This window comes from Coregonus lavaretus, assembly GCF_964263955.1.
Source record: "Coregonus lavaretus genome assembly, chromosome: 17".
Lineage (NCBI taxonomy): Eukaryota > Metazoa > Chordata > Actinopteri > Salmoniformes > Salmonidae > Coregonus > Coregonus lavaretus.
Genome location: NC_140004.1, coordinates 10155361 through 10178728, shown reverse-complemented (window position 1 = coordinate 10178728; position 23368 = coordinate 10155361). Strand labels below are relative to the sequence as shown.

Genomic DNA, 23368 nt, shown 5'->3' with positions numbered 1-23368 from the left:
CCATACAGTATGTTCTCATGGAATCCTCTGCTCACCTCGATCTCTGCATACGGGTTCCCTGCACAGATATGGCCTCCATCATCCACCAGGTACTGCAGGAGTTTACCAGCAGAGGGCGACCTCAGCACAGTGGGGTCCTTCTCCTTCTCAAACACACACGTCTTGTTGCCAACAGTGATCCGGTAGCTAGAGGGTTACAAGTGCATACGTTTATGATGGAGCATCAACTCCCAAAGTATTGACTTAATGGCCCGTCCATCCATCCATTCAGATTTGAGTTGGACAGGAAGTCCCACCTGTCCACTTCCTCCTTCATGTAGGTGGTGTAGCAGCTGCCGTTGTAGGAGAGCAGGAGCCCGCCGTCGCTCAGCCGGTGGACGTCGATCTCGATGTCCGAGCCATTCATGATGATGACATACGTGGTGGGGGACTGGCGAGCTACCTGTCAGTCATAAAACACAGTTGGAGTTGAATTGGTTGATAGGTCTGAGGGGCGGATCCTAACTTCCTCTTAAAACAAAATGTTCACTTAGTCATGCATTGATGTCAATGGGAGACTAAGTGAAAATTTGACTTTGACTGGTTAGGATTCGTCCCTGAGAGAATGAGGAAGTTCAGCCATGACAGAGAATGAGAGAGGTGTAATGAGGTCCTCCTACCTTGAGGCAGTATTTGACCCCCTCGTAGATCAGGTCCACATCAACAGTATTCAGCAGACTGGCTGCAGGCAGCACCTGGCCTCTACAGGAGGACATTTCACATACTGGATTTAGAAAAGTGTACATAGAACAAGCATTACAGTAATAAGACAGGCTAGGGAGACATTGAGATTCTCTTGCTTCGTACCGGTGTCCACCCAAAGGATTTAAAAGCATTGGATTGGTGTAAGAAATATGGTAGATAGACACTCGATCTAACTAGCTGAAGGATGGGACTAAAAACAAAAGATAACTATTGTAAAATATACTGTCCATAAAATGTATACAGTACGTATAAACTGGAAGTAGAAGCCTAAGTGTTGTTGTCCATTAGTTTACTCCAATTAGGGGAGACGTGGTAGGGTTAGCGGAAAATAATAAAAGGAAAATATATTTTAAAATATATACAGTGGGGAGAACAAGTATTTGATACACTGCCGATTTTGCAGGTTTTCCTACTTACAAAGCATGTAGAGGTCTGTAATTTTTATCATAGGTACACTAACTGTGAGAGACGGAATCTAAAACAAAAATCCAGAAAATCACATTGTATGATTTTTAAGTAATTAATTTGCATTTTATTGCATGACATAAGTATTTGATCACCTACCAACCAGTAAGAATTCCAGCTCTCACAGACCTGTTAGTTTTTCTTTAAGAAGCCCTCCTGTTCTCCACTCATTACCTGTATTAACTGCACCTGTTGAAACTTATTACCTGTATAAAAGACACCTGTCCACTCTCAATAAAACAGACTCCAACCTCTCCACAATGGCCAAGACCAGAGAGCTGTGTAAGGACATCAGGGATAAAATTGTAGACCTGCACAAGGCTGGGATGGGCTACAGGACAATAGGCAAGCAGCTTGGTGAGAAGGCAACAACTGTTGGCGCAATTATTAGAAAATGGAAGAAGTTCAAGATGACGGTCAATCACCCTCGGTCTGGGGCTCCATGCAAGATCTCACCTCGTGGGGCATCAATGATCATGAGGAAGGTGAGGGATCAGCCCAGAACTACACGGCAGGACCTGAGCAATGACCTGAAGAGAGCTGGGACCACAGTCTCAAAGAAAACCATTAGTAACACACTACGCCGTCATGGATTAAAATCCTGCAGCACACGCAAGGTCCCCCTGCTCAAGCCAGCGCATGTCCAGGCCCATCTGAAGTTTGCCAATGACCATCTGGATGATCCAGAGGAGGAATGGGAGAAGGTCATGTGGTCTGATGAGACAAAAATATAGCTTTTTGGTCTAAACTCCACTCGCCGTGTTTGGAGGAAGAAGAAGGATGAGTACAACCCCAAGAACACCATCCCAACTGTGAAGCATGGAGGAGGAAACATCATTCTTTGGGGATGCTTTTCTGAAAAGGGGACAGGACGACTGCACCGTATTGAGGGGAGGATGGATGGGGCCATGTATTGCGAGATCTTGGCCAACAACCTCCTTCCCTCAGTAAGAGCATTGAAGATGGGTCGTGGCTGGGTCTTCCAGCATGACAACGTCCCGAAACACACAGCCAGGGCAACTAAGGAGTGGCTCCGTAAGAAGCATCTCAAGGTCCTGGAGTGGCCTAGCCAGTCTCCAGACCTGAACCCAATAGAAAATCTTTGGAGGGAGCTGAAAGTCCGTATTGCCCAGCGACAGCCCCGAAACCTGAAGGATCTGGAGAAGGTCTGTATGGAGGAATGGGCCAAAATCCCTGCTGCAGTGTGTGCAAACCTGGTCAATACCTACAGGAAATGTATGATCTCTGTAATTGCAAACAAAGGTTTCTGTGCCAAATATTAAGTTCTGCTTTTCTGATGTATCAAATACTTATGTCATGCAATAAAATGCAAATTAATTACTTAAAAATCATACAATGTGATTTTCTGGATTTTTGTTTTAGATTCCGTCTCTCACAGTTGAAGTGTACCTATGATAAAAATTACAGACCTCTACATGCTTTGTAAGTAGGAAAACCTGCAAAATCGGCAGTGTATCAAATACTTGTTCTCCCCACTGTAAAAAATGTCTATACAATACCAGTTAAAGGTTTGGACACACCTATTTTATACATTGTAGAATAATAGTGAAGATATCAAAACTATGAAATAACACACATGGAATCATGTAGTCACCAAAAGAAAGTGTTAAACAAATCACCCTTTGCCTTGACAGCATTGCACACCTGGCATTCTCTCAACCAGCTTCATGAGGAACGCTTTTCCAACAGTCTTGAAGGAGTTCCCACATATACTGAGCACTTGTTGGCTGCTTTTCCTTCACTCTGCGGTCCAAGTCATCCCAAACCATCTCAATTAGGTTGAGGTTGGGTGATTGTGGAGGCCAGGTCATCTGATGCAGCACTCCATCACTCGGAGGTGTGTTGGGTCATTGTCCTGTTGAAAAACAATTGATAGTCCCACTAAGCGCAAACCAGATGGGATAGCGTATCGCTGCAGAATGCTGTGGTAGCCATGCTGGTTAAGTGTGCCTTGAATTCTAAATAAAATCACAGACAGTGTCCCAGGAAAGCACCCCCACACCATCACACCTCCTCCTCCATGCTTCACGGTGGGACCCACACATGCGGAGATGATCCGTTCACCTAGTCTGCGTCTCACAAAGACATGGCGGTTGGAACCAAAAATCTCAAATTTAGACTCTTCAGACCAAAGGACAGATTTCCACCGGTCTAATGTCCATTGCACGTGTGTCTTGGCCCAAGCAAGTATCATCATCTTATTGGTGTCCTTTAGTAGTGGTTTCTTTGCAGCAATTCGACCATGAAGGCCTGATTCACGCAGTCCCCTCTGAACAGTTGATGTTGAGATGTGTCTGTTACTTGAACTCTGTGAAGCATTTATTTGGGCTGCAATCTGAGGTGCAGTTTAACTCTACTGAACTTATCCTCTGCAGCAGAGGTAATTCTGGGTCTTCCTTTCCTGTGGCGGTCCTCATGAGAGCCAGTTTCATCATAGCGCTTGATGGTTTTTGCAACTGCACTTGAAGAAACGTTCAAAGTTCTTGAAATTTTCCGGATTGACTGACCTTTATGTCTTAAAGTAATGATGGACTGTCGTTTCTCTTTCATTTTTTGAGCTGTTCTTGCCATAATATGGACTTGGTCTTATACCAAATAGGGCTATCTTCTGTATACCACCCCTACCTTGTCACAACACAACCGATTGGCTCAAACACATTAAGAAGGAAATAAATTCCACAAATTAACTTTTAACCTCTTAAGGATCTGACCTTTTTTTTTTTTTTTTTTTCACCTAAAATGACATACCCAAATCTAACTGCCTGTAGCTCAGGACCTGAAGCAAGCAAATGCATATTCTTGATACCATTTGAAAGGAAACACTTTGAAGTTTGTGGAAATGTTAAATTAATGTAGAATATAACACATTAGATCTGGTTAAAGATAATACAAACCAAATAACATGCATTTTTTGTTTTCTTGTTCCATCATCTTTGAAATGCAAGAGAAAGGCCACAATATAATATTGCAGTGTAGGCGCAATTTAGATTTTGGCCACTAGATGGCAGCAGCGTGTGTGCAAAGTTTCAGATTGATCCAGTGAAGCATTGCAATACTGGACTATTTTGTATCAAGTCTGCCCAAATGTGCCGAATTGGTCAATTTATACATTTTCAAGTACATAACTATAGAGAACATACAAAAATGATATGGTAATACAAAATGTAAGTTTACACACTCCCAAGAATGTCATACATGATGGATCATTAGCTTATACACTAACTTTCACACATCTAGATGGCCGGGCGCGGTGGGTGTGGAGCCAGAGACAGCAGGGGTTCAAACTGTAGAACCCAGTTCCTACATCTGAATATAAAAATTGATTTTATCAAACAAAGCTATGCTACATTTTATCTCTGGAACCCTTAGGATGACAAATCAGAGCAAGATTACTGAATGTAAGTACATTATTTACCTTCAGAGGTGAATGTATCAAATCAGTTGCCATGATACGTTTTTTGTTGTTGTGCACTCTCCTCAAAACAATAGCATGGTATTTTTTCACTGTAATAGTTACTGTAAATTGGACAGTGCAGTTAGATTAACAAGAATGTAAGCTTTCTGCCCATATAAGACATGTCTATGTCCTGGAAAGTTTGCTGTTACTTAGAACAGTCACTTAGCACACGTTAGCTCAACCATCCCGCATACGGGACACCGATCCCGTAGAGGTTAACAAGGCACACTTGTTAATTGAAATGCATTCCAGGTGACTACTTCATGAAGCTGGTTAAGAGAATGCCAAGCGTGTGCAAAGCTGTCATCAAGGCAAAAGGGTGGCTACTTTGAAGAATCTCAAATATAACATATATTTTGATTTGTTTAACATTTTTTTGGTTACTACATGATTCCATATGTGCTATTTCATAGTTTTTATGTCTTCACTATTATTCTACAATGTAGATGTGTCCAAACTTTTGACTGGTACTGTATATCTTTACCAAAAAATATATGGGGAATTGGAAATTATGCAGACAATTACATTGATGGAAGCCACAATCTGTCTGCAATATTAAAGCTGATCTACCCCCTAAAACAAATCTAGATATAAATACATTTTTTTTTAAACTATACACCAATCCAATACTTTTTCAGCCATGAGGGGGAAGAAATGATTACACACTTCAGGGAGAAGGAGTGAGAATGTGAATTGGGCTATAGTAGTGATACCTTTCCAGTGAGTGCAGGAAGTCAGACATGCTCTTCCTGAAGCTGGCGTCCGCCACGTGTAACGACCCACAGACAACGCCCAGCAAGGTATCTGGCCTCTCTGCCTTCGGGGAGAACACACCACACACGTTGGAGATTTGTTTTTACCAACTGTAGATTTACAGGATTGAAATGGTTAAGATTTACATTCATACTTCACAAGGGTGCTCTACCTGAACTTTATCAGCGATGAGATTATCCAGCCAGCCGGTGTCGATGTCATTGTTCCTGAAGCTCTCCGTCTCCAGCAGCTTGATGAGGTACTCCACCGTGGTCCTGAAGTCCCCCCGAATACACAACTCCTTCATGGCCACCACCATGTTCCTGCACCACCACACAGTAACCACCACCCAGGTACAGTAAGACACCAACACACACCATTAACTCATGCTGCATTCCAAATGGAACCGGGCCTAACCCATACACCCTAGTCGCTCCTGTAGATCTGAGGATTGGAAAAGTCTTATGATAATAGCTTCACCTTGCCTTCTGATTGGCCGGGTGGAAATGTTTCTTCCACCTATCCAATCCTCTCAGGCCTACAGGAGTGGTTAGGAAGTAGGGGCTAGGGGTCGATAGAACCATCATCAGAAGCCCTGATAGTCTAGTCTACGGCACAACAAGGTAAGGAAGAACTCACGAAATGGCCTCCTCTCGGTTCTCCCCCCAGGAGAAACAGTGGCCGAACTGGGAGTCGGCAAACTCATGCAGACCCCCGGCAGCCGCCACGCTGAAGTAGCCCCACACGTTTTTACTGCTGCGGAAATTGAGCTCCTGCACTGTGCCCGAGCTGGGCTTGAAGCCCTGCGAGTGACAAGGAGAGGGGACGGGCCAGTTGTGAGCCTACAGAACCCATGCCATCGCTTGTTTAGAATATGGCGGGCAAGCCCGGTAGAATTAAGAATGCACACCTCGTCTGGGTTCTCGCTGGTGATGCGGGCCGCGATGACGTGTCCCCGGGGACTGGGGACACAGTCGGGGGCCTCAAAGTTGATGGTGGTGTCCCCCCAAGGGGTCTCTCCATACAGCACGCGGATGTCTTTGATCCTGTGGAGGGGGATCCCCATGGCTATCTACAACAAAGGAAACTGACCCAGTTAGGCCCAACATGGTCTATCCCCAATCAGTCCCTAGGGCTTCCAGAACATAACATCTCAACAACCACATTAATATGACATAGCAATTTTACTGAGACTGCGGAAAATATGACCTGGAATGCGACCATTGACTAAGTCAAAGGACCAGAGATTAAACCACAAGGCTGTGATAGCTAGGGTGTGACCCCTGACCTCTGGCTGAAGCGTACCTGGAGCTGGGCGGCGGGGAGGTTGACATCCCCGATCATCTCTGTGCATGGGTGTTCCACCTGCAGACGGGGGTTGAGCTCCAGGAAGTGGAAGCTCCCGTCCTCAGAGAAGAGGTACTCCACAGTGCCTGCACTCACGTATCCCACCATCTTAGCCAGCCGCACTGCATACTGACATAGGGGAGGGAGAGAGTGAGGGCTCATGTTCATTAGGCACCAAACGAAAGAAAACAGACTGAAACAGGGATGGGCATTCCATTGTGAAACATTTTCCGTTGCATGCCCTAACATTCTTACTGTTCAAATGGAATATTGAATTGGAAATGGCTAAGAGACCAGTATCTAAATGTCAAAGTGGAGAATTTACATTAAAATGGAGAACATAAAGACGAGGGAAAGCCCCTCTGTGTCTCACCTGCTCCATTTGCTCAAAGGTGGTGGAAGATGCTATGGTGGCCGGGGCCTCCTCAATGATCTTCTGGTGTCTCCGCTGGATGGAGCAGTCTCTGCCAAACAGGGAGATGGCGTTGCCGTACTGGTCGGCGAGGATCTGGACCTCCAGGTGACGGGCATGCTGGGCCAGCTGCATGACGAAGATGGGCGAGCCAGGCACCTCTGCCTGCACCTGTGGATAAAATCAAATCAAACTTTATTTGTCACATGTGCCAAATACAACAGGTGTAGACATTACTGTGAAATGCTTACCAACAAGCCCTTAACCAACAATGCAGTTCAAGAAAGAGTTAAGAAAATATTTACCAAATAAACTAAAGTAAAAAAATAATAGAAAGTAACACAATAACGAGGCTATATACAGGGGGTACCGGTACCGAGTCAATGTGCAGGGGTACAGGTTAGTCGAGGTAATTTGTACATGTAGGTAGGGGTAAAGTGACTATGTATAGATAATAGACAGCGGGTAGCAGCAGTGTAAATAGTCCAGGTCGCCATTTGATTAATTGTTCAGCAGTCTTATGGCTTGGGGGTAGAAGCTGTTAAGGAGCCTTTTGGACCTAGACTTAGCGCTCCGGTACCGCTTGCCGTGCGGTAGCAGAGAGAACAGTCTATGACTTGGGTGGCTGGAGTCTTTGACAATTTTTTGGCCTTTCCTCTGACACAGCCTAGTATAGAGGTCCTGGATGGCAGGAAGCTTGGACCCAGTGATGTACTGGGCCGTACGCACTACCCTCTGTAGCGCCTTACGGTCAGATGCCGAGCAGTTGCCATACCAGGCGGTGATGCAACCGGTCAGGATGCTCTTGATGGTGCAGCTGTAGAACTTTTTGAGGATCTGAGGACCCATGCCAAATCATTTCAGTCTCCTGACGGGGAAAAGGTGTTGTCGTGCCCTCTTCATGACTGTCTTGGTGTGTTTGGACCATGATAGTTTGTTGGTGATGTTGACACCAAGGAACTTGAAACTCTCAACCCGCTCCACTACAGCCCCGTCGATGTTAATGGGGGCCTGTTCGGCCCGCCTTTTCCTGTAGTCCACGATCAGCTCCTTTGTCTTGCTCACATTGAGGGAGAGGTTGTTGTCCTGGCACCACACTGCCAGGTCTCGGACCTCCTCCCTATAGGCTGTCTCATCATTGTCGTTGATCATGCCTACCACTGTTGTGTCGTCAGCAAACTTAATGATGGTGTTGGAGTCGTGTTTGGCCACGCAGTCGTGGGTGAACAGGGAGTACAGGAGGGGACTAAGCAAGCACCCCTGATGGGCCCCAGGATTGAGGATCAGCGTGGCAGACGTATGGTTGCCTACCCTTACCACCTGGGGGCGGCCCGTCAGGAAGTCCAGGATCCAGTTGCAGAGGGAGGTGTTTAATCCTAGGGTCCTTAGATTAGTGATGAGCTTTGTGGGCACTATGGTGTTGAACGCTGAGCTGTAGTCAATGAATAGTATTCTCACGTAGGTGTTCCTTTTGTCCAGGTGGGAAAGGGCAGTGTGGAGTGCGATTGAGACATCTGTGGATCTGTTGGGGCGATATGCGAATTGGAGTGGGTCTAGGGTATCCGGGATGATGCTGTTGATGTGAGCCATGACCAGCCTTTCAAAGCACTTAATGGCTACCGACGTGAGCGCTACGGGGCGGTAATCATTTAGGTCTGCTTGAAACATGTAGGTATGACAGACTCGGTCAGGGAGAGTTTGAAAATGTCAGTGAAGTCACTTGCCAGTTGGTCTGCCCCTGCTTTGAGTACACGTCCTGGTAATCCGTCTGGCCCCGCGGCTTTGTGAATGTTGACCTGTTTAAAGGTTTTGCTCACATCGGCTACCGAGAGCGTTATCACACAGTCGATGGGGATCCATAGATTGATTTTTGTTAGATAATTTACTAAAACAAGTTCAACCACATACACAAGCAGATACGCTGTGTTAAACATTGTCAAAGACAACACCAATTTGTACAATTCATTTCCTGATTGTGGTCTACATCCCCCAGAGAATCAGCATTCAGGTGTGTGTGTGTGTGTGTGTGTGTGTGTGTGTGTGTGTACACAATGCGACAAGACAAACCTGTCTAAAGAAGCTGGCAAAGTCCTCAGCATTGTCCACCTTCCGGATGCCCTTTCCCCCTCCCCCTTCTGAGGCTTTGATCACCACCGGGTAGCCAATTCTGTCTGCTCCCTTTAAGGAGAAAGCACATTGAAGATAAAAGGATATTCAGCAACCCTACCCTTAAAATCAAATATTTTATTGTTTAAACCAATGCGTTTTTCTTCAGTTTGCTACACTGTTCATGAACCTTGGTTTGTAACCGAATAGCGACAGTATTGCATTTTCTCTGGGAAAAGTACATTGAAATACATTGTTTCAGACATTTTAAAAGGGCATTATTTCACACAGAATGATGCCTAGAAAAGATGTCTCTATGGTTTCAGCGTTAATGAGGTGGGTGATGGCGTGGCGATGCTTACCGCCAGTCCATCGTCAACGTCGCGCACACAGCCATGCACGTAGACCTCCGGAGGTACGCTAATCACGTGGCCCAGCTTCTGGTCATCCTCTGTCCAGTCTACTCTCAGACCTATAGCACAGGCAGGAGAAAGACCATGAGACCTTGCACTGGACAAATATCCTTATGACAGAGATAAACAATAGGCTGTGTAGGCACAATAGAATAATCTTCAAGACCGTGTAGCCACGCCGCGACACTCATTTCAAATGCAGTCGCCCCCCACCGCCCTTGTCCACACCGTCTGATCAGGAAGGACACCTTCTCCCAATCTGCATTTCCCAATCTTCAAATTAACACCAAGATGGAGACGGTCGACCAATCCCCAAAGTCATAGAAGGAGATACCTCTCCACCAGGAAGGACGCCCCATAGAATTAGAATACTAGAATGGACATGAACCTTCTTATGATGGGATAAAGGTCAGCCATTTTGGTCAGGGAGTTCGCCAACCATGGGATAATGAATTTGAAGAATTTATCTGCACTGTATGTTTGTTAGCTAGCCTGCCAATTTTAGAGAAATTATTCCATAATTGTTTTTAAATGAACTGCCAATATGCTAGCATTCCACTCAAACAATGCAGTCAACCCACAGCCATACACTGGCTGAAATCAGTTGATGATAGAGGACTTGCAGGCATAAATGCAATAAGTACTTATATTGTATCATATAATAGCACTCACAGCTTTCCAAAACAAAAATGTAGACATGCATGGGCTGTTTACATATCTTTTAGAGGCTATTTATACAGACAATTTGTATACAACCTGTATGAACTGCATTTATAATTATATGACAATATTTTAGGTTGACAATAATTCTATTACACAATTTCTGATATATCATTTGCCTTCCTTTCATTTTCCTGCATAAGTAAAATCAGGATTATGCCTCTACTGCCATTCATTCCAATCAGACAGGCTTATATTTCTCCCAGACCAATATGGCTGCCATTTTCACCCCATTCTAGAACTTTGAGGGTTTATGACATAGCCCCTCTAGTAATTTAATAGGACCTCTATGGGAGGCTCCCCATTCTACTTCAACGGCTTCACCTCATCCCCCTCATTCAAATTGAGATTAGACTGCTGCCACATTGGCCACAGTTGGATAACAAAGCAGACAGCGGCAAATGGTCACCTTTCAATGAAAGGCGCTTCACGTTTTCACAACAAAGAGATGTGCAGAGTGTAGGCCTTGGAATTCACCAAAGGACCTGGCTACAGTTGAAAGACACTGAGGCTGCATTTACACAGACAGTCCAATCCTGATATTTTTTTCCACTAATTGGTCTTTTGACCAATCACATCAGATCTTTTCACATCAGCTCTTTTTCAGTAATTCACATTATGTTTTAGTTCCAGGGAGGGGTTTGACTGTGTACTTGACCTCTGATTGGCCGAGCTTCAGATCAGTCCTTCCCATTTGAGTCCAAGTGTGAAAGAAGGTGTGGCTGAGTTAGGTTTTGTTCATAACAAATTATGTCCATAACTGTCTGTACCTTCTTGGTGCAGTCACAAAACCGGTTATCTGATGACTCGGTGTATTGATTATTGAACAGCAAAATGTATTCCTATTGCTAAAACATTAGCTTAGATGATATACCACAGACAAGCCATTCTTTCCCAACTCCTTTCAACTCCAGGCCTCGGCCTACTTCCCATTGACAAGGGTTGTATGCATGCTGCCCTAGCGTTGACTACAGTAGCTGAATACTTTGCTGAAAATCACTATCCCAAAACCCCATTCATTTATTCTGTATCATTTTATCCTGTGTATTGTTGGTTTGTTTTATTTTATATTTTAATAAATGTGTGTTTACAAGTGTTGTTTCTGGTTACAGACAGTTCCAACAGCTCTATAGAATACACTATACCTTCAGATAGACCAAGTATTGCTAATATTCTAGTTGTAGTCTTATGGAGTTATTGATAAAATAACTCAGGTTTTCTTAGAAGGCCAATTTTGTCCTATAACGGACTGGTGCCCCGATCTCTTATAGTAATAGTAATAACCTGACAATCCCTTACAACCGTTAGTCTCAAAATACAACCCAGTCAGAGTCCTAATACTGTATGTAAGGTGTATTATGTAATAGGGGATGGGGGTGTTGGGGAAGGTGGCAGGGTTGTCTGGGGGTAAGGGTGCAGGCAGGGGGGGTACATCACCTGATCCACTCCAAGGCAGGGTGGGGATGTCTGCGCTCTGGGCCACGATGGAGGAGGCCACCTTATCTCCCAGAGCCCACATGGCCTTACTGGGTGGCCCTGAGACACACACCAACAAAAATAACCAACGAGTTCTACATCACAATGAATGGCGCTTCTGTTGTAATGTCATTAAAGCTGAAATTGCCAATGGGAAATCATTACAATCAAATAACCCACAAACGGTTTAATGCTGGGATGTACCTAAGAAAGAGATTCCGTTCTTGTCCAAGAGCTCAGGTAGTTTGGGGTTCTCAGAGGCGTGACCCCAACCGGCCCAGACCGCCTATGAACAATAGAGAAAGCAGAGATCAGAAAAATAGAATTACTAGATTGGACAAAACCCCTCAGAACATGGGAATTTGACTGGAACACTCATGGGTACACTCAATATGGCCGCCGGTCCACCCATCATAGAACACTGTGACTTGATTTGGGATTTTGAATGTCTCTGTGGATGCGAGTGGAGGTGGAGGAACTCAGTCTGACCTGTACAGGAATCCTCTTGGCGATGTCTACGATCAGCTCTACGTTGGCATAGTTGTTGTTGTTGGCTCCGCCTGGGACGGGTACATAGTGGTCCGCCATTTTGATATACTCTATAGAAGAGCCAGACACAAACAGAGGTTCACAGGGAAAGGATTTAGTTAATTCAATGGAGTAATTGAATGACTCGGGCACAATTTATGGTGTTTCCCACTGTAGACTTTATCTCCATTGAACAATGAGGAACAACCTTCTGGAGCTGCTGCTGATGATGATGATGATGATGGCCTGCGAAAACCTCTCACTGACCTGCATTGGCTTTCAGATCCTCGGGGGTGACCATCACCACAAAACGGATGGTCCTCTCGTTACGGAACATCTCGTAGGACCAACGGCGGATGGAACGCATACATTTGACTGCTGCTATGCCATTATTAGCTATCAGCACCTTGAGAAAGAGAAATAGGGGGAGAGAGAAAGTGAGAGAAGGGGAGATGGAGAGAGAGAGAAAGAATGCGAGAGAGAAAGAGTTTGAGAATAAACTACACAATACCCTAGAACAACTTTGACGCTGTATTTTGGTGGCTTAGTCTGTTGCACGTAGCTTGACGAAGAGTTTGGTAAGCGACAACAATTTTGCGACACTCATCCAAAAGGCCCAGACAGACCGACAGGGACATTTTACCTTATCTATGACACGGTTTCCACCGAAGCGGGTGACAAACTCGGCTGGCGAGGCCACGGTGAAGTCTCTCTGCAGCTCCATTTTCCGGGGCTCGCGACCCTTCTTCACCAGGTGTGGGCGAGACATGCTAGGCCTGGAGGAGAAAACAGACGAGTTGTTGGCGAAGAGCACAAAAGTGTCAATGCCTCTCGTTTTTTGCTAATATTTAATGTTATAACATACAATATTTCATTTTGTAACCTAGTACCTACTCAAGCAACTGGCAATCATTCCTTTCTGTGTTGTGACAAATCTATGCATGTAAAGGACTACTAGTATGAAAATGTATGCACTCACTAACTGTAAGTCGCTCTGGATAAGAGCGTCTGCTAAATGACTAAAATGTAAAATGTACTAGAAGAACATTCCCGTCCAGCGCTAGCAAGTTCACCATATAATATGCTATATAAAGCAAAAAAAGTGCTTGGAGAGGATTTATGTTGTCAGACCCTTTCCAATGAAGTAGGTTATAGTGAGTATAAATTACAGTTTCATTGTGTCCTCTTATGTCAATGTTGTAACCTACAGTATTTCATTTTGTAACCTAGTTCCTACTCAAGCAAAACATCAAGCAACTGGCAATCATTCATTTCTGTATTGTGACAAATCTATGCATGTAAAGGACTACTAGTATGAAAATGTATGCACTCACTAACTGTAAGTCGCTCTGGATAAGAGCGTCTGCTAAATGACTAAAATGTAAAATGTACTAGAAGAACATTCCCGTCCAGCGCTAGCAAGTTCACCATATAATATGCTATAGCCTTCTTTACTGTCCCAAGGGGAAAACCATCATCAGACTCTGTGACAAAACCCATAACAAGGAGGAGGAAACAGAGGCATTGGTAATCGATGGACAATTGCAGCAGTCAGACAAAGTTCAGTCTCTACAGAGGGTAGCAGCTGTGCTGTTGTTGCTCAGGTCACAAGTTCCTTACCTTCTCTGTAAGCAAAATATCTTGTCAGCTAGGGCAGGGATGATACCAGTATCGCAATATGTTTTCCATGGCAAAAATGAAACCACAAAGCAGAGCAAACTCTTTCGTCTTAAAAACCTGCTGTATGTAAAATATGATGTGCTATAGCTTGGAAAATAAATAAATGTGACTCTGGATGACAACATAATGATGTTTGTTTCCAACATTAGGGCTGTTTTCCTAAAGAAGTTTTGTTTCCTTGCCGTGATACTAATGAGTATCACGATACTGGTATCGTCCCGGCCCTATTGTCAGCCATATCCTACACAAGGTGTTCAGTCTACCTTGACAGATGTTCCAACTCCGCTACAATCTGACAGATGTCAATACAACAAAGTGCTAATCCTCTCTTACCTACAGAGGTGCCTCAGAGATAGTGTGGCTCTGGTAATTAGGTTACTACACACTGCAGGTATAACCAAGACTTCCCAGACCACATAGTCAATCAAAGGTTAACGTGTTATCAGCAAATATACATAGCCTAGTTACATACGCCCTTAACCTTATCATTGGCAGATAATTGTACCATCTCTCCATTGTGCCAAACCACCAATAATATTCTTATGAACTAAGTTCATTTGAAAAATATATGATAATGGATACAATGATAATTGTATTCAGTTCAAATTAACATGGAAATGGGTTTCAAATGATCATGGGTTTAACTTGATCACGTGAGGACTTCAATTAGTAGCCAGACTCATTCAGAAGTTCACTATCGAGAATGATGAAACACTGAACAATATAGCCTACCAGGGAAGGGTTAGGAGGAAGTCTGGCACTTCCACTGAACAGGCCATTGGATAAAGCAAAAAAAGTGCTTGGAGAGGATTTATGTTGTCAGACCCTTTCCAATGAAGTAGGTTATAGTGAGTATAAATTACAGTTTCATTGTGTCCTCTTATGTCAATGTTGTAACCTACAGTATTTCATTTTGTAACCTAGTTCCTACTCAAGCAAAACATCAAGCAACTGGCAATCATTCATTTCTGTATTGTGACAAATCTATGCATGTAAAGTATGTCCCAGTAAAGTAGGACATAGGACTACTAGTATGAAAATGTATGCACTCACTAACTGTAAGTCGCTCTGGATAAGAGCGTCTGCTAAATGACTAAAATGTAAATGTACTAGAAGAACATTCCCGTCCAGCGCTAGCAAGTTCACCATATAATATGCTATAGCCTTCTTTACTGTCCCAAGGGGAAAACCATCATCGGACTCTGTGACAAAACCCATAACAAGGAGGAGGAAACAGAGGCATTGGTAATCGATGGAGCATTACAGCAGTCAGACAAAGTTCAGTCTCTACAGAGGGTAGCAGCTGTGCTGTTGTTGCTCAGGTCACAAGTTCCTTACCTTCTCTGTAAGCCAAAGATCTTGTCAGCCTTTTCTTACGTAAGGTGTTCAGTCTACCTTGATAGACAAATGTTCCAACTCCGCTACAATATGACAGATGTCAATACAACAAAGTGCTAATCAGCTCTGTTACCTTCAGAGTTGCGTCAGAGATATTGTGGCTCCGGTAGTTACTGCACGTATAAACAAGACTTCCCAGACCACAGAGATAATTAAGGGTTAACGTGTTATCAGCAAAAATACATAGCCTAGTTACACATGCAAGACCTTAACCCTATCAGTGATAGATCATTTTATCATCTCTCCATTGTGCCAAACCACCAATAACGTTCATATGAAAAAGACATGATAATGGATACAATGATAACTGCACTCAGTTAAGATTAACATGGATATGGGTTTCAAATGATCACAGGGTTCAACATGATCACGTGATGACTTAATAAGTAGCCGGACTCATTCAGAAACTCTGCCCATTTAATTGAAAAGTGACATAAGACGACACAATGAAACGATAAGAAGTTCACTGAACGATATAGCGTACCAGGGAAGGGTTAAGAGGAAGCCTGCCACTTGGATAAAGCAAAAAAGTGCTTAGAGAGGATTTTCATTTTATCAGACCCTTTCCAGTGAAGTTAATTATAGGACAATGAGGATGTCAAGACCAGGAAGAAATCTGTACTCAATATACAATTGAGATTTGAAGCTATAGCTAGGCCTAGGGAAATCAAATATCAGGGACAGTTCACCCAAATAACTAAATGTTTAACATTTAAAACATTTAGGCTAAATGTTTTAAAATGTCCTACACAAATCATCTTAAAGTAACTTCATTGAGATACACAGACACTTTGGGATGACTTGGACTTTGTCCAGTGCTCTCACAGTGCATCTTCTCTACAATTCCAGGGCATTGAGAAGAAGGTGGAAGTGTCACCAAGAGGAGACAACAACCGTAAACTCTGCCGGAGAGAACTCTTCTGGATTCATACTTTAGGCACCCTACAACTGTGAGGATTTTACGAGGATGTTGATGAGGGTCATGTTGTAATTCCTATTGTCATCATCTTAGCTTCACACGCACACCGTCTCCCTGGTATTAGGGTGTCCTGTATTCATGACAGCCCTAGTGGCCCGATACTTCAAAAAAATTGAAGTATCGGGGCACAAGCCGTTTTTCTGCTTTATTGCTCTCTCTTTGAGAGTATGGGTTCCTTATACTAACACCACATTCCCTGCGTTTTGTTCTAGTAGAAATACATCCATAACATGTTCTGTTCTATCCTGTATTTCTACCTAGTGGCCTTTTGGGTACTTCAGATTACCACGGGTGTCTGCAATTACCTCTGGCTCGCTGTGTGGCCTTATCTGTCCCACTATTGTTTGTGGAGATATGCTCTGATGAAGGTCGACTGACCGAAAGCTCAGCTATAATTAAAATACATTTGGATCTGACTGGAAGTGTGCCGAGACTTTTTCCTGTTACTTCGGATGATTTGGACATCAAATTTTTAAAAAACACATGCAATTTCAGCCCTCAGGCTATCAGCCTAGCCGAACTTCTGAAAGACATAACACGTGCCTAAATTACACGTGCGTGCAGTGTAAGTCACAATCCTGGCGGGGGGGGGGGGGGGTGACTGGCATGTTCTGTTCTGTTATTAGACTATAGCACCGTAGGTTTGCAGGCAATCAAGCTAGAAGTCATAAAAGACCAAAGAGATACAGTACTTTGGGGTTTCATATTCCTGTGCTGAAAGTGCACTACTCAAGCTCCAGCCATTATTCGGTTAGATAGGCTAGTTTTAGGGATGCAGTCTTGCAACTCATCATAGCCTCCATCTGTCTGATAATGGACAATTCCACAGTAGCAGAGTAACGCTGAGACTCACCTTTTCACTTTCAAATATGCCAAGCAAAAACCCTTGATGGCAAAGTTGAACAAACAATACACATGTACGCAGAAGTCTTCTTGTAACAATTGACACAGAAAATGTTGCTAAAATACATTTACATGAGGAACAGTGCAGATACAAAGTTTGGTAACAGAATGACAGTAAAATCTCCCTCAGTTTATGAGACCAGGGCGGCAGGTAGCCTTGCAGTTAGAGGCAAAAAACGTAACTAATTGCTACAGGGTCGCCGTCAATAATGGTGATGCCTGGCCGTGACCCCACTCTCCGAGGGTGTCTCAGGAGAAGTTGCGATATGCAAAAAACACATTTCTATTTCACACAAATTAAGATTCAAAGATGTCGGCAGAAAGAATGGGGGAAAATGTATTTTGTCCACCGTTCCGTGAACGTCCCGCAAAAATCGTTCCCTTCTCGCATTTGGGCTTTTTAGATGTGGTCACCCTAATTCCACCGGTGGAAACATTGCTACTGCAACATGTTAAAATTGGGGTGCCAAACTCATTCCATGGAGGGCCTAGTGTCTGCTGATTTTTTTCTTTTCTTTTCAATTAAGACAACCAGGTGAGGGGAGTTCCATACTAATCCGTGACCTCAGCATATCGTGAGAGGGAATTTTCTTGACTTCCTCTTTATAGGAGGCTACACGTGCCAAGGCCAGCACAGCTCAGTTACAAACAAATAACCATAGCCACAATATCAATAGAACAGCATTCACTGTTTAGGCCTACTACATATCTGTCTACCAACTCAGACACACCAACTATCAACAATGCCAATCTACAACATGGTAAACAACTTCTCTGGACATCGTCACAGTTCTGAAATCCCAAACCCAGAAATAAAACTGTTGTGTCTGAAACCTGCAGTCCAAGAATCATAGAAAAACAGTAGGCTGCATGAAAAAACTAAAGAAAGGAACTAACCTGAGATACTGAAACCAGTTGAGACTTCCATCTCCCTCCATGGCAGATTGTCTCTGATGTGTGAATAGCGGAGTTGAAATCTGAGACCAAAACAATAAGACCTCCACCAGAAACTTCCTGTCAGCTAAGCCACAACCTCCCCTCTCCCCTCCCACAGGCAGAGAAAAACATTCTTCACCCACAGTCCCATATGGAACGGGAACAGAACACTGCAGACTATGTGTGCGTGTGTGTTTTTGTGTGTGTGTAGACGTTTGACAATCTTGTCTGATATCTCCCTCATACACACAGACAGAAACCACTCACACACAGTGGGTGTATCAATTATCAATAAAGTTAATTACAAGTTGTCCCTTCACGAACCACCAAACTACAGCTTATCGTAACCTTCTAGCACATTGTAAACAAAAACTTGGAAGGCTAATCCTTTCATGTATCAATTTTGCAAACTGACTGAATTTGCCAAAACATTGTTGTGTAAGCCTACACAGTAGTATGAGGTCAGTCAGTGCTGCTCATAGGCCCATGCTCTTTCTTAATGTTCGGGAAAACAAAAGGCTCTATTTCCTGAAACAACATGAAAAACCTCTCGGTAAGTTCTTACCTTTCTCCTCTTTCAGTTTCACCTCCATGGCAATTCCTGCACAAGTGGCTCAAGTGTACAAACAAGCTTTTAAGACTTGGCTGAGAGTGGACTGGGGCGGTCAAAGCCAACTGAACTTGCGTCAAGTAGACTTAGATACGCTTACCTGACCAACTACCCCACATATCCATCGCGATATCACCAAAAAAAGATAAACAATAGCTCCTTGTGGGCTATACCTAAAGGCTACATACAGCAAGTCTAATTTATTTGCAGAGAACTTCCAAGGGCGGGAGAAACGTTTGTCTAGCGAACATACAATACGTTGTTGAGTGCCCCTTAGGACTCTGGTTCCAAGGTCAAAGTCAGAGACACTTCCATTAATAGTGCAGAGACGTGAGGCACGCAACAACAATACAGTTCACTGTCAGCAGCATGCTGTGATCAGGTGATCACGGGCAGGCTGGTTGTGTGGAGACAGAACACGGGGCAGCAATCATACCACAATGTGGTTGGCAAAGTTCGACTCTGGCCTGGCCAACACTTGGTCTCGCCTGTTGAGCAACTGCGCACTCTGCTGTCAGTGACAGGCTACTGCACTGACAGGTACCCTCACCTCACTAGTCAATGAGATATGGGCTAATCTGCTCAATGATCCATTTATTTCTTCATACTGGGTTAATGGAGCAGGCACTTGCATTCACCACCAACATATTCTGAATAAAATACATTTCTGATGTCACCAGGCTAGAGAAAATTAGGAGGCCTAAACCGGTTTACTCTATAATGAAAACGAAGTTAACGTTAACAAAGAAGTAAAACAACATTGCAATGGCCTACCTCATTCCAGGGGAGGTGGTGGTTGATGTTACTTGCTGTGGGGGGGAGAAGGCATTTGAGGTTGCTGATGCAGTTTGCCGTAGGGTGGAGCAGGTGGCTGCTGCCTCGGAGGAACTAGAACCTGTAGGGGGTTTCATGGTCAAAAGTGGCTCATCATCTGATGAATTGTCCTCCGATGCCCCCAGGATGAACTTGAGGCAGGCTCGTCGAGCCTCAGGGCCTGAGCTGAGCTTGGGCCTGGTCGTTCTGCTGGGAGGTTGAGGGACGACGAAGGGAGAAGGTTGGGGCTGTGTGTACTGCTCTGTCATCCCCTCTGAAGAGGCCTGAGGAGGCTGGGAACCCCCTGCCCTGGGTATCATGGATCCCTCAGGGGGGTCAATGTGGGTTTGGGGACTGTTGGCCTCGCTGTCTGTTAAGGTAGATGATGCAAGACCCATTGGTGTGGAGTGTTCAACAGGAGCAAGGGTGGGTGCAGCTGCAGTGGGTCCATCGGCCGCTTGCATCTCCTCCTGTGCTGCAGCTGCAGGGCTTCCACAGCCAGTCTGAGTTTCCCCACCTTTGTCCATCATCATCTTCACCTTAATCCTCCAGAGTAGCCACAATATGAGCAGTAATCCCGAGAGTAGAAGTGGGAGCATTCACAGACATCCTCTTGAAACTGCAAATCCATGAAAATAAATAATTAACCTAAGCTGTATAATTCTGATCCAAATGCCCTCACTGTACAAACTCTGTTATCATAAGAAAATTAATATTGATTCAAAATTAATTATGTGACTGCCTCAGATGTAAGGAATTCAGTAAAGTGAACAAGCAACTGTTACCATACGCAAAATACATTACATGACCAAAAGTATGTGGACATCTCATTCCAAAATCATGGGCATTCATAAGACCCCCCCCCCCCCCCACCCCACTGATGTTGGGCGATTAGTCCTGGCTCGCAGTCGGTGTTCCAATTCATTCCAAGGGTGTTCGATGGGGTTGAGGTCAGGGCTCTGTGCAGGCCAGTCAAGTTCTTCCACACCGATCTCGACAAACCATTTCTGTATGGACCTCGCTTTGTGCACAGGCGCATTGTCATGCTGAAACAGGAAAGGGCCTTCCCTGAACTGTTGCTACAAAGTTGGAAGCACAAAATGTCATTGTATGCTGTAGTGTTAAGATTTCCCTTCACTGGAACTAAGGGGCCTAGCCGAACCATGAAAAACAGCCCCAGACCATTATTCTGCTGCTCGGCCATGGAAACCCATTTCATGAAGCTTGTGCTGACGTTGCTTCCAGAGGAAGTTTGGAACTCGGTAGTGAGTGTCACAACCGAGGACAGACAATTTTTACACGCTACGCGCTTCAGCACTCCCGTTCTGTGAGCTTGTGTGGCCAACCACTTCGCGGCTGAGCCGTTGTTGCTCCTAGACCTTTCCACTTCACAATAACAGCACTTACAGTTGACCGCGGCAGCTCTAGCATGGCAGAAATTTTACAAACTGACTTGTCGGAAAGGTGGCATCCTATGACCGTGCCACGTTGAAAGTCACTGAGCTTTTCAGTCAGGCCATTCTACTGCCAATGTTTGTCTATGGAGATTGCATGGCTGTGTGCTCGATTTTATACACCTGTCAGCAACGGGTATGGCTGAAATAGCCGAATCCACTAACTTCAAGTGGTGTCCACATACTTTTGTATATATAGTGTACCTTGTAGAAAATCAGATAAACAATCTGAATGGATTAGCCTTTCTCTCAATGCTTTACCAACACTACACAGAGAGAACTGACTACGTGGAGGTTGCCACAACTACTGGTCAAGGGTCAGATATCTTCTTAGTTCTTTATCCTGCTAATTGTTAAGGTCAGGGAGTAAGGTAATCTGATCCTAGATCTGTGGTAAAGGGCAACTTCTACCTCATAATGAAAAGGACAGTCTAAAAGCACTAGACACAAATAGGCTGTAAACAACAATCAGCCAAATATGCTGTCTTGACAGTGCACAAGGTAGCCTGTAAATTACTGTATAAACAACCCAAATGGAATCATTTTCAGGGGAAAACTTTTGAAGTGTTTTCGGGGACTAGGCTACATGGTACGGCGGAGCGAGGCAGGCTTTGCCTTCACTACTACCTTGTGACCAGTAAACAACCGGTCTCTGGCAGCTGAAGAGAGAGACCAGAGTGGGTTTTATTCACGAGTAGGTTTTATTCACATGAACACGGCTGACAGCTGTCCTTGTGCCATATGGGGGAAAGGTCAGCAGTGAGGGAATGGAGTGGGGAGGGAGAGGGACAGGCACAGGCAAGTCATGTAAACAACAACTGTGGTATAGGATGAAGCATAGGATTAAAGGGCCAAATGATACCATGTTACATATAAAATCAGTAAAGCAAGACATCCTTGCTATCCTCACCTTCCTTACAAAAAGGCATAATCTTCTCTGCCAAGTTTGACCTTCAAAGTGAATAGGCTCCTGGCTCAGAATGCTGGAGGGCCATTTCTAATATATCCTTTCCTCTGACATGCTTGAGTAGATAGATAGCAGAGCAGTGAGCACATAACAATGTATGACCATAAAACATAGACTAGGTCAGACGTGAAACTCATCTCATCAATATTTCAGGTGGGGTACTCTACAAAAGTACTAGCTATATCGGACATTGATTACAGTAGACTATCAATCTCTGGATTTAGTCCAAAAACATTTTCAGGGCCCATTCTACACAATTTTCACACAAAAATGTTGATGGATATACCTGGATCTCAGACATAGACTACATGTCTGAACAAGTTTAAACTCCCCAATGCAAAAATAAGCAACAATATATAGTAAACATTACTAACCATGCTTCGTGGTGACAATGGGCATGGACTAGTATATGGAAGCAAGAATAGCCTGGCTAGCTAGCTACAATCTTAATGCGTTTTGAGAGCCAACTGTTGTTCGATGACTAAGGTTAGTTCAGTACTGCAGCTAACGTTAGTTAACTAATTAGTTGTAGGCTTACCTCTACGGTCCATTGCAGCCTTATTGTGCGTGTTGATGCTTACAATTGTGCTGTCGACTAGCCACACGCGTGCAACAGATAAACCGTTTACCGTTTCAGAACCAAACGAAATCAAACAGAGAAAACGGAACAACCAAACGAAACGGGGAGGGACCTGCCTGAATTTGTCCAATTGAAACTCTCGTTTTCGTTAAACGGTTTCTGTTGGATAACGTTTTGCAACAGACGAAACGTTTTGCAACAGAATCGGCGTAATGAATACACTCCTGAATGCGAGTTAACTAACAGTATCGTTACTGTTGCTAGCAAGTAACGTTACTGAGTTTCAAAGTTCAAACACCATTTCGCTTGCACCATTTTGACCACGGCATTCTGAGAGACGTGTGAAAGAGTACACGTCTTACTGCCTATTATTATATCTAGCTATATCGCATGCTCACGTTGGCATGATTCATGTATTCGACAAGAGTATATTTATTTATAGTGAGTGGGCTAACGTCATCAAATCTGAATTTCCGGGGTCACGATTGTTGGCATAGTTACATGGCATGGATTCGATTATCGTTCATGTCACGGGCCATAGATCGCGCCCCGCGTCTCAGCATAATCGAATCCGCCCATTGATGCTGCAACATGTTAGCTAGCTAT

General features: G+C 44.1%; 1 protein-coding gene across 8 annotated transcripts in view; it reads right to left on the bottom strand.

Moving 5' to 3' along the window:
• LOC311144660 (acetyl-CoA carboxylase 2-like) overlaps positions 1 to 23064 on the bottom strand; it is a 48575-nt gene extending 25511 nt beyond the window's left edge. For 4 of the 8 annotated variants that reach the window (XM_084180711.1, XM_084180713.1, XM_084180715.1 and 1 more), the window contains exons 1-18: positions 22721 to 23063; positions 19723 to 20380; positions 13086 to 13218; positions 12710 to 12848; positions 12404 to 12513; positions 12119 to 12200; positions 11876 to 11974; positions 9668 to 9777; positions 9267 to 9377; positions 7161 to 7370; positions 6746 to 6916; positions 6351 to 6512; positions 6080 to 6243; positions 5613 to 5763; positions 5401 to 5504; positions 660 to 741; positions 297 to 442; positions 36 to 186 (exon numbers count right to left, since the gene is read on the bottom strand). In XM_084180711.1, the coding sequence (XP_084036837.1) occupies positions 36 to 186; positions 297 to 442; positions 660 to 741; positions 5401 to 5504; positions 5613 to 5763; positions 6080 to 6243; positions 6351 to 6512; positions 6746 to 6916; positions 7161 to 7370; positions 9267 to 9377; positions 9668 to 9777; positions 11876 to 11974; positions 12119 to 12200; positions 12404 to 12513; positions 12710 to 12848; positions 13086 to 13218; positions 19723 to 20360 (2763 nt within the window). In that variant the 5' untranslated portion in view covers positions 20361 to 20380; positions 22721 to 23063. Of the gene's footprint in view, positions 1 to 35; positions 187 to 296; positions 443 to 659; positions 742 to 5400; positions 5505 to 5612; positions 5764 to 6079; positions 6244 to 6350; positions 6513 to 6745; positions 6917 to 7160; positions 7371 to 9266; positions 9378 to 9667; positions 9778 to 11875; positions 11975 to 12118; positions 12201 to 12403; positions 12514 to 12709; positions 12849 to 13085; positions 13219 to 18299; positions 18358 to 18903; positions 19255 to 19722; positions 20381 to 22125; positions 22238 to 22720 lie in introns of those variants that run through there. The other 4 variants (XM_084180712.1, XM_084180714.1, XM_084180718.1 and 1 more) reach the window with 4 other exon arrangements.
• Positions 23065 to 23368: the final 304 nt, after the last annotated feature.